General features: G+C 36.7%; 1 protein-coding gene across 1 annotated transcript; it reads right to left on the bottom strand.

The window, feature by feature from the left end:
* Positions 1-500: 500 nt before the first annotated feature.
* LOC104267948 (mismatch repair endonuclease PMS2-like) lies at positions 501-12092 on the bottom strand (the record flags this gene model as incomplete). Its single annotated transcript, XM_009877372.1, is given in 18 exon segments — positions 501-920; positions 1301-1470; positions 2409-2509; positions 2886-2983; positions 2985-3028; positions 3031-3053; positions 3645-4557; positions 5373-5525; positions 5919-6003; positions 6266-6365; positions 7175-7272; positions 8678-8796; positions 8799-8825; positions 8828-8845; positions 9317-9504; positions 10242-10344; positions 11305-11391; positions 11953-12092. Coding segments are annotated over 18 exon segments (2611 nt in total), but the record flags the coding sequence as incomplete, so codon positions are not given.
* Between the last annotated feature and the right edge of the window lie 78 nt (positions 12093-12170).

A 12170-nucleotide genomic window follows, 5' to 3' on the forward strand; every position in this document is an offset into this window, starting at 1 on the left:
TCTAGGCCCAGCCTTGGTCCTACAGAAGTGGGAAAGCTTAGGTATTTAATAGATTTCCAACTGAAAAAGGCAATTTTCTAACTATTGTGATTCCACTAAGATAGAATTCGGACTGACCTGACGGCAGCGCTGGCTGAGACAGCCTTTCTCCCTTCATACTCAGAGCAGGGAGCTCAGCCTGCGGAGGGAACAACGCTAACTGACAGTACATCTGCCAGACGAGTGATCCTGTTCATACCTTTAACACAGATACCACCAAGTTAATAATTAAAGGCAACATTAATGCTTGAAGTAATCATCCAATGAAACTCAGCTTTAGTATAAAGTTAAAAAAATATTTTCATTTGTATACCATATACATTTTTTTTAAATTATCATATACAGGGTGTATAAACATGAGGAGTGAGTGGGGTTTTTTATGGCAGTGCTAGAGATTTCAATTCACATTCCACCTAAGAATCTGTGTATTTGTTACAAATGAGGTTCACCTACTCTTGATCTTTATATATAAACATATTTATTTTTTAAATGTCTTGATTGCAAAAATAAGTAATACATACAGTAAATTGCAATAAAAACTGTTGTTTACACATGGATTCCAGTACATCGCTATTGTTGACTTGACAGAAACAACAATGAAATGCTGCTGAATGCCTTAAAGTGTTAACGTCTTCAAATTTGAAGACTGGCTAAAATGGTTTTACTCAAGAGTCATGATAAAAGCTCAAAACATTGCCAAGAATTAAAATCAAAAACATTAATAACCAGAAACTGACTTATTCTGGTGAAATCAGGTCTAAACTGACTATGTGTCTCATTGTGGGCCTTCCGTGGGGGCAGTTCCAGGGATGCTCGATCTCACCCATATGGGTGATCAGTTTTCTCATTTCCTGCACATTCAGGGCAGTTCCAATCATCACCTGCAAGCAGAGGCAAAAAGACCCCAACAATTAATATCTTCTTTCTTCATATTGACAACTGACACAGATCACAGTACTGCTGCTGCTAGAGCAAATAAATACTGTGCAAGGTATTGAAAGCCGGAAGACTTACAAGATGAACAGAGGACAAAATACAACAAAGTATGTTTGTAAGTGTGTTAGTTTGAAACAAAGTAAAGAACTACTGGGAAATTTTCCCAAGTTACACTAGACAAAAACACAAGGGAAAAAAAAGGATATTAGCTGTTGACACTCAACAGTAAATAAACCTCCCTTGCAATACAGATAGATACAGCCACCTACAACACAACAGAAAATATGGTATTTATTTGAAAACAAGCATCACGTGCTGTACTTACAGACTTTCTGCAAGCTCGAGAAGCAAACATCTGTCTGACCCTGGAGGGCCTACACATGACTCCAGGGCAATCACTTAACATGAAGATCAATTCGTCTATGTCTTGTGGACCAAAGGTCCAGTTTTTGCTTGTTGGCAATGATATTAGTTTAACTCTTTGAGTTACAGGAGCTGAAAGATTTGCAGTAATTAATTACAAAAACCAAATAAATAGAGCACTACAGGAAAATTACCTCTTCTTGAGAGAAAATCTGAGAAACTACTTTCATACATTAATATGGTGTGACCTGCATATATGCAAAGGTTTAAATTTACTCTTTTCATGTATGTTATTAACGAACCATAGCAGTAACTATGATAGATATCCTTTTAAACATTAACAAAAAATTGCTTGTAAACTTAAAAGCAGATATATGAAATTTCTGAAAACCCTTCAATTTCAAGGAACACATAGTTTATGAAGTTATTTTGAGGTTATGTGACTATAAAATAATCACAGATTTTTGTTGGTAAGAGACTGATAATTAATAGAGTTTTATGCAAAATTTGGAGGTTCTGGAACGAAGACTATGGAAGAAAGTCTGTAGCGATTTCCCAAATCCAAAAGTGGTAACATAGAGCACTTGCATAATGCTTGCTGTGTAAAGGAAACAATAAGGAGCTTACACAGTTTGATCAAAAGTACACTGCAAGTCAGTGCTCAAGCCATGAAGAAAAGCAAAGAAGATTATTTACCAATGGTATCTATTAATTTAAAGTTACTAGATTTATCATTTGCCTGCACCTAATGCTGCTGGGACCTGCAAGTGTACCAATAATACAAAATGATTTTTACAAAGCACATCCAGAAAACACACATCCAGCCACATAGTCAAACAGTAACTCCAAAGTCTTCAGAAACTTCTATAAAAAGCCAGTGAGGTCAATAACTGTATTCTGAATAGTGCAAAGAGACCACAGAATCTCAAGTCTTAAAAACCAAAGAAACCCTACTCTATAATGCATCTTATTATCAAGCTTCTGATAACGACCAAAAAAGGTTTTTTAAATAATAAATGAGATGAAACCATTGAACTTTTTTACTTCCAGTATTTCTAAGCCAAACTCACCATTTTCATTTATGACAAAATCAAACCCATTTTTCCTGAATATTTCCAGGTTTTCAATCAATACAGTTTCATTTACAGCTGTTAAATTGAGATTTTGAGGCCTGAAAGAGACAGAAAACTAAGGTATTGCATAGGTACATAGTGCACACCGCTTAAGGTAGGTTTCAGAAGCAATCTAGAGACACTGATACAGAGCTCTATTAAAACATTTCACTTTGCTTTGTTAAAAAGCAAAAAACCGTGGGTGGCCACATAAGCAGCCCACTGTGAAATCTGTTTGACCACTGACTTTCTGCATAGCTACAGCTCTAGCTGTGGAATTTATTTCTTAAGTGAAGACTGACTCTTTAAAACACAGAATATAAAAACAACTTTTGTCTTAAGTGTTTTGGATGTATGAAATGCTACATAATCATAGCTATCCTTCTGAAACATTGAATTAAAAATTATTATTGTTAAAACACTGAAAATACTTACACTATCAGCTTCTGACCCTGAAGAACAGTATGTTGTTGTAACATCTCAAAGTTGTACTTCTCATCAGTAGCATGCTGGTCAATTATGAAAAGATCAGAATTCAACTTTGCTATTATAAACCCTAAATTGAACTGGCCAATGATTTCCATTTTTGCAAACATTTCTTTACTGTATACAGAAAACAAACAGATTACAAATTACATCTCATCAGTTAGGTTGTAAAAAACATCTTTTTCTTCTCTGCAAAACACACTTTATATTAAAAAAAATCTCATTCAAGCAGTGTATGAATGTCAAAAAGGGCAATTATCTGCAGTGTGCCGCTGCCTGATGAGGCCATTTCTGGCAGAACACAACCCATCACTAGTCGGGACTCCCTCAGGATTCTCCCATGTTAAGTACAGCCACAGGAGGGAGAAATACAAGTTACGGAGTCTTCAGAATCTTATCTGTCAGGAAATTTGGTGTTTCTTCAACTACACTGCAAATTACAAGTCTGAACCAAATCTATGATGTTTGTGGCTTTTTTAGCGTATTTTTGTCACATTTCATTTGCATCATTTGCACTTAGTTCATACAGCTTGGAAGTCAGGTAAAATAACTTCTGTCAAATGGACATTTTAACAGTGTAAGAAAGAGATATCCAAAACTTAGAGGTAGATGTAAGCCTCCTGCCCACCTCCTAACACAGGTCTTTGTATTTTTTCTGAACTATTTTCCTTAATTGATGAATACAATACGTTAAGAAGGTGAAAATACCTGATCTCTTTTCTTAATTCATCTTCTGCTACTTTATTTTCTCCAGGACTAATTTTTGCTTTAAATCTTCTGTAATTTTGTGTTTCTGTACTTTTCCGTTGTTGCTGTATTACCTTTTTTACCTTTTCTGCTAAAACCTTCATAGAGAACTCAAGTGGCACGGTTTTCTTCTTAACTTCTACCAATACATCAACACTTGGCATATAATTCCTAGTATTCTTCACTTCAGGACATTCACCTGCCTTAAAGTCATCTGCTTCACTTTTAAAGCTTCTGCTTTTAAAACATTTTACTCCTGGGGAAGAACTGTTGGCTTCTTTAGATAAATTATTTTGAATAGTCCGGTCATTCACTTGATTTAACTTATGTTCAGCGCCCAGGACCTGAATATCACATTCCAATGATTTCTCAATACTTCCAACAGTTGTGGGACACTCACTTTGAAGTTGTTTTTCTGAGCTACAGAATTCTTCTTCAGGAGGATTAATTATAGTTTCACTATTGAAGCAGCTTCCAGCTTCTGGTGTATTACATCCAGCATCTGACTCAGAAGTGCTACAGAATCCAGAATCCGCGTTATCCTCTATTTTTCTCAAATATCTGCTTGGAGTTGATGTCTTTGAGTCCATCTTATGACAACTCTCAGGCACCTTAGTGAAGGCAGCTTTCTGAGTCTTTATAGTACTCCAACTGCTATCAAGTGACGTTTGTCTAGGGGAGCTGTGCTGCTTTTTTACCTTTTTAGGGCTTTGAAAATCACCCTCTGTAGTTTGATGGAGAGAGAAGGACTCCCTTAATTTGGCAAGAGTCATTATTCTTTTTCTTTCTCCATTTGGATTTTCAGTCTCAGAGTCAGGTGGCATTTCTACCTGAGGCTTTTCAGTCTCTTCAGGAAGTGTCCTCTTCAAGTTGCCTAATAAAACCAGAAAAAAAGAATATTTCAAAATTCTAACTTAGCTGAAAACATGAATTAAATTATGTGTTTTAGAAAAGGGAATGAGAAGACAGATAGAAAAATAGCAAACTACTCAAAGAAGCCCTTAAGCTTCATACAATGACTGAGTATGGAGTTGAAATGCATTAATATCTGACAGACAAGCAGCTACATCTTTAAGAAACTTAATCGTACTTTGTGAGAACGGATTTGTAATCCCTTTTTAAAATGGAACAGCATCAGTCCAATCAGCACATTTATTTATATTATCAAATGAGTTTAATGACTGCGTGGCAATGAAGAGTGAATTGCTCTTACACTTTAATGGTCACTATAAAAGTCTGCTGCCAAGCTTTTAAGAAGCTGGCACAATAGATCCTTGTATATGTGCCTTGTAGACAGAGGGCTTCAACAGTGCAAACGATCAGTCTGACAGGTATTTTACTAAAGATTAATTTAAATAACAGAATCAGGCTACAACTGATTCTATATATCAGTGAAAAAGAAAATTAAAAGGGGTTCTCTTGAAAAAATGAGGATGATGAGGTGGTGTTAACACAGAAAAGCAGTTTTGAAAGATTATAGAGTCATGAAGAAATTTTGTAGTTATCCTAAAAGAAAGTTCAAAATCCAATAAACTTGTACTCCATTTCATAATTTACGAGACCTTAGCCATTTTTTCTCAAGGACATTTAAATAAAGGAAACACAGATCTCTTCCAATACCTTGGGATAAATCTTTTTCAAGTGTTATCAATTAATTTTGTCTTAATTTTTCCCCATGAAGTTGACTACCTGCAACGTCCAGAAGTTTCTGATTGACATTCAGTTTGTTAACATCACTACCAAACATGTCCATCAGAGACGTTTTTAAAATTGCTAATAAAAGCTTTTCCTCCTGAAGTAAAATTTGTCTTTTGTCTGGAGTTACATTGATGTCAACACACTCTAAAGAAAAAAGAAAAACAACAGCATTATTAATGAAAAATAAGCAAAAAGTTCACCTGTAGATCAAAGTTTTCCGTCCTTTCACCTTCCACTTCTATTTTGCAGGATTAAAACCAAAGCCACAGTTAAGATTCACTAAAAAAAGCTGCCCACAAAATTGCCTTTTCCTCATGACTAGAGATAAATTACTTTGAAGTACAGAAAAAGCAGGAGGGAAATCAAGTGGAGGCACAGCTAGACCCTATCTCTCCGTCACCAACTGTAGGTCAAAAAATCACCACAGTGCAGGAAGTTGTACAGATAAAAGTTGCAATGTTGTTTAAATAAATACAATTTCTTCTTTCATGAAGTTATAGCCTTTACTGAAGTTACAGAAAACTACTCATAACTTACCAGAATCTACACAGATGTTAAGGACAACAAATGGATACTGGTGTTTATTGTAAAAGTGATAAACTTCATTTACAAGCTTGACAACCTGCAGAGAAGGCGAAAGACAAACATCAGTGCTATTCCTACCAGTATGTATTATTTAAACCCTTCAGAGCAATTAACGTTCTAAATCGTATCTTGTGTGACTGAGCTTTGTTCACACAAATAGACACAAAGAAGACAAAAACTTGAGACACAGGAACTTGCAGCATCAAGCCACAAAGATACATATCAGCGACTAATCCAGTAGTTCCCAGACAATATTGAACAAATTAGCACTGGTGATGTTAGAAAAATAAAACTCTCACCTTTGCTGGATCACATGGACGTTGGTTGATAAAGAAGAACTGTCTGTCTGTTGTACTCCTTCCGATACCATGATCACAACGAGAAATGAAGCCTGTAATACTGTTGAGGAATAATAATAATATACAGTAAAGCAAAATGGAGGAGCAAAGCAAAAGAAATTTTTCTGACTCTGAACCTACTTAATGGAAGAGCATTTTGTAAGGGGCTAAAGGAAACACTGCTATAGAGCATCAGTAAATACATGTATGTATGTCCTCTCTCAATTCCAAAGGCTAGATGTTCAGCTCCAAAAACACATCAGACAATTGAAAAAACAGCTTGCTCTGATTTCAAAAGAAGTGACATTGGTCATTTTCCTGCTCTGAAAGCAGAAGAGAGGTCATTTGCAAACTGTCATTGGTCAGATATTGACTCATTTATTTGCTAATCTCATATATAGTGAGAGATTAAAAAAGTACACTTTAAGAAAGTAAATCATAGAATCACAGAATGTCAGGGGTTGGAAGGGACCTCGAAAGATCATCCAAGTCCAACCCCCCTGCCAGAGCAGGATCACCTAGGCAAATGGCAGTTTACTTACACAAACTGACTCACATTCATCTCATACCATTTCTCAGTAACGCTACTGAAGAAATACAGGTAAAACAACGGACACAATTCATCCGTCCAACCAGAGCACAGACAAAGGTGACATTCAGCAGAAGAATATACAACTAATTAGGACACAAGAAATAGTAGTTTTGCCCTTCTCACTCATCTGACTAGCAACATCACAGTCCTGAATTCTTAATCCTGCCGTTCTTAGTTATTTTTAATACTATGAGCCACCAAACTTTTTTCTTTTTTTTTTTTCTCTTGTGTTATGGTAAAATGCCACTGGCAACAGTGGTTTGTACTTTTCTAATTACCTGTAAAGATTTTGTGCCATGTCAGCAGCGCTGAGTCCATATTCCTCACAGACAGCTTCACTAGGAGGTAGCTGAACAAAAGGAACGAGGCTCTGCAACTGGAAAAAAAGAAAGTGAACCACTAAACCTGTACAGATTTTTTTCCCCTTGTATTTTATTAATATTTATTAGGCTAAAATGGTGATGCTTAGTATATAAATGCTGGCAATTAGTGTAAAATGGTGGCATTTTTTTCAGGTTAGCTGACCAACTCAAATACTTAAAATACCTAAACGCACTAGAAGGCAACAGCACTGCTTACTGAGAAACACAAGCAATGCCTTAATGAACTGTTCTCACTCTTTGATATCACTATTTCTCCCTTAGATATTTCACAGACCTTACTTAAAAATGTGCATTGCTAGAACAAATGACACAAATAGGACTGACACAAATTGGACTCTTCAGCTATATACATATGACCTAATCAAGTTTAATGCAAAGACAAAAGGCAAAAATAACAGAAGTTTCCTTTGAAAGAACAATAAAACTATTAGAAAAGTCATGTTATTTGAATCACAAGCTGCCTAAGTACACATATATTTATTATAAATATTTTCCCAGTCATATCACTTATTCTTCTGTCATTAGAGCACCTTCCACTGATTTCACATGTAAGTATTTGGTATTATGTAAGTACAGTATAAGCTAAATATTCTGTTCTGATAACACTGAATTTTCAGCTGTGCTTGTTGGCGGGACAAAGTCACATCTCTCATCTCATCTTTCAGCCACAGCACGAACAGGCTTTGCAGTCTCTACATGGGCTCTGCAAGGGAAGGAAACGCTTACCAAAAAACCAACAGCTATCAACTGTTCAATATTCCTGACAGATGTAGTACGTGGTTTGTGGAAGGATGGTTTTATGTTTTTTTTCCTCTTTGCTTTCTTCTAGAGGGTTACAATTATTTTGATAACTACTATTCAGAAAGTATCACAGTCCACAGCTCAGCAGGGGCTGAGTACAATCACATCTAAAGGTTAACCAGGACACTAATAAAACTTAGTTTCACAAGAAGAGGTTGCAAATGCTAGAAACACCTCAGTTTTGTGTGCCCCAGTTTAGATTCTCACATCATATCTTTCCAGGTGTTTTTTTTAATTGCCTGTTCTTGTGACATACAGACCTCGGTGCCCACACTGTTTTCCAAAAGCACAGACTTTTGAGAGGCTTACTGGCACAACAGCTCATAAAAGTGGCTTCAGAGAGGTATTAGGCAGTAACCCCTTCTCCTAAATCATTTCTCTTCCACCAAAATATCTCTCAGCAGATTTAGAAACTTCAAGGGAACCGTGGAGGTGGTACTGTTTCTCCTTTTTCAACCTGCAGGGTGTGCTACAAGTCAAGACATGCTCCACCCCCTTAGAGTTTTTAAAGGTTTCCTATATTCCCTCTATTTAATATATATTAAAAATCTCTCTATACAGCTATATCATCTCTCTTTTCAGTAATAAAAGTCGTACCTGTTTTTGCCCAAATACTGCTCCGATGTTTTCCTTTAAACTAGGACTGCCAGTAGTTGATACCACGGAGCTTTTTTTCCCTTGGCCAACTTGATTAGTGCAGTTAATCCGCACTCCCTTTGAAACAATACAGTATGCCTGCAACACTTGTACCATTTTTGCATATTCCTATTAAAGAAAAAAGAAAGTTCACAGTTACATGAGATGTCTCTTTTTAAAAACAAAAATCTATAACTAAAACATTCACTATTTGCAGGCAACAGAAAAAAGGGGTGGGATTAATATTTTTAAAAATCTTTAAGAACTAAATTTAAAAATATGTGGAAAATAGTGGCTTTAAAAACAAACAGCATCTTCACAAGATTGATTATATTTAGTCATAACACACCAGTCTCTGATTTTAAAATACACAAAAGTGATCATTTCGAATTCTGAAAGCTTGAGAATGTACTTTAAAATCAATCACTGCAAAACAGAAGAGGAAAGAGTACCGGAAGACCTTTTTCTTATGTGATGAAAATAAAAGACAGGCAAGAAATAATCTGACACAATGTATTCTACAGAGAACTGAGTATCATTCAGCAGTGAATACAGTTCCAGGGTATGACATTCCTTTGAATTAATAACTTCCGATCTAACCTACCTTTTTAATGTTTCTTTGAAATTCCTTATGCCGCACTGGCAAAGTATAAAATAACTGCTGTATGCTAACAGTCGTTCCTTGTTGTCGTGGAAAAGGTGTTTTCTGAGTAATTTTACCATTGTGATCAAACACCAAACGAGTCCCAACCTTTGCAGACTTATGACAGGTAAAAATGGTAACATCACTGAGGGAGGGAAAGAAGCAACAGAATTACTCCCTGAGCACTGCATTTTCTTATCCGTTCCTCATGACCTAATCATTCACAGAAACTACATCAACGTTGTTCATTTAAGGAAAACTAACTCTTCACCGCAAGCATCTAAAAACATGCCTGAAGAGCAGCATAACATTTTCCTGACTATGGGGCAAACATTTTTATTTGCATTCCTTTCATTCTTCTTCTAGAAAATGCAATGTTAAAGTCTGGTTTTGTTAGCCACTACGCTCCTCATGCTAATACATAACAGCATTACATTGTTAATGCGCAGCACAGTGTTTGTACATGGTTCTATTTCATATGCACAGTTTGTCTGGGAGGAGCTTAAATACAATTTTAGTGAGTTACAGCCTAGCAAACACAGCACTATAATATCTTAGTGCTTTACATCAGAGGATCAAATGCTCCTCCAAGTTCACAGTTCCGCCCTGCAAAGATATACATATTTAAGTAAGGCTAAATTTCCTACATGAAAGGACCAGTCAGGTGCTTATAACCATACAATAATTACACAGGCTTAGAATCTTAGGATAATTTTAGCTGGAAAGGACTCAGGATATCATGCAACCTCAAAATTGAACTAACATTAAGGAACTGGATGTTTCTAAAGCTCATTTCATTAATAATGGTCAACCGAGCAGTTGGCTTCAGTTATTTTTGTGCATATAGTAACTTTCTACTAATAAAAAATTTAACATAAATACCTTAATGCACACAGTGAACTCAGAGCTTCACCTCGAAACCCAAATGTTTCAACATGTACTAGATCTGAAAAGTCTTGTATCTTTGATGTATAATGTTTCAGAGCTGGAAGAAGATATTTAAAATATACGTTTCACTTCAAAGTGGCACTGGTCTAAGCAAGTAGATTTTGCACACATATCACGAAGCAAAAAAAGTATGTATTATTAATTGTATTTTAAATACTTATTAGAGACAAAACAAATACTTCATGCTTCCCTGCCCCCATCAGATAAGTAAGATCTCTTTAAAATCCCCAGATACACCCGTTATTCCACACTTACATGCCAAATGCAGACAGCATTACTGGTACATGCGCTGCAAGACGCCTTGGAGCAGTAGACAGTACTTGTCTCTGCTGCTGATGTACCTGACACAGATTTTGCCCTGCAAGAAAACAACTGCAGTGCTGTGCTGTGCATAGCAGACAGTGGACAGGCATAATAAGCCTATTCCACCATGACCATAGCAGAGGAGGACTCAGTCTACACAGTCAGTATTTCTGATGCAATGCATAGTTATATTTCTCAAATACTACTGTTTCTGCTTCCATTTTGTATGACTTAGAACGAGGAAAATGGAAAGTCTTGGCAGTCAGGCATGCAACATCAGTTCCCTTTCAGCAGATACTCAAGCTTATAATTCACCTCTCAAGAGCAGCCACTTTCACAAAGCTTGACTCCTTTGACAGTGACTGATGACTAAACATGAACGAATCTAAATGAACATGGGACTTTCTCTTCAACAATTATTTCTATTTCTTTGTCTCACTTAAATATGGAATCAAATCAAAGACTACTTCTGAGCTACAAGAACTAAAACCACAATAGCCCTGCAGAAGCTTGGTCTAGATTTGCCAAAGTTTCACAGGTCATGCATGCATTATGTAAAAACCAAGCATCTATTAAAAATTACTTAACTTCAGAAATTTTGCTTGTTTTTTCACCCTTTTTTTCAAGTACCTTTGTCACTGAAAATACGCTTTCAAAACATCCAAATATAAATGATGGAAAAGATTCAACTTACTCAAGCCTTCAAAGTTTTCCTCTTCCACTCCACCTCCATTATCTGAAACCTCTATCAGTTCCATTCCATGATCTTTAAGTTTTATATCTACAAAATTGAGTAATAAAGTCTTTTAATTCCATAGGCTCATACACAATATTCACTATTAATTTTGTACCTGAAGTAACTTTACCAGGTAGTGGTTTTCCATGTCAAGCTTGAACAAGAAGAAAAATCCTCAGAGCTGTCTAAAGTTAGGGCAATCTAACGCAAACCAGTCTGTACTTGCAGATAGTTCACTCTCATTGCACTTTTGCCTGACCAATTTTCACAATTACAACAGCTCTAGAAACTGCAACCCTGCCTTAACCACCTGCTACGCTGATGCTACCGGCTACCTGAGCATAATCACTACCACTACACAGGCCATGCACCTTATTTAGTGGCAAAAAGGGCTACAACTAAAATAACACAGACAAAAACTGCATGCTTGTAGCAGCCCAGCTGGATCCTGGGAATGAGAGTTCTTTATTTATCGGAGGTATAAGACCACTGCAAAGGCGCTTGGCTCAAATATTTGCAGATTTGCTATATCTGCACTCTGTTTTGAGGAAGAAATACTTTGGATGTCTACGAAATTTTAAAAAATGATGACGAAAAGAGGGTTACCGATGTTGGTAGCTCCAGCATCCAGGCTGTTTTCCACCAACTCTTTCACAGCAGTGCCGAGATTCAGCACAACCTGTCCCGAGCAGATCCGGTGAACGGACGTACGGTCGATGGGCTTGATGGCTTTGGCAGGCTGCAGGCTTGAAAGAGAGGAGGGGCAGGAAGCAAGGCAGCGTAAAGCAGGCCGTCAAGGCTCGCCGCGACACGCCGCGCTCCCC

Source organism: Apaloderma vittatum, unplaced genomic scaffold, assembly GCF_000703405.1.
Source record: "Apaloderma vittatum isolate BGI_N311 unplaced genomic scaffold, ASM70340v1 scaffold32559, whole genome shotgun sequence".
Classification (NCBI taxonomy): domain Eukaryota; kingdom Metazoa; phylum Chordata; class Aves; order Trogoniformes; family Trogonidae; genus Apaloderma; species Apaloderma vittatum.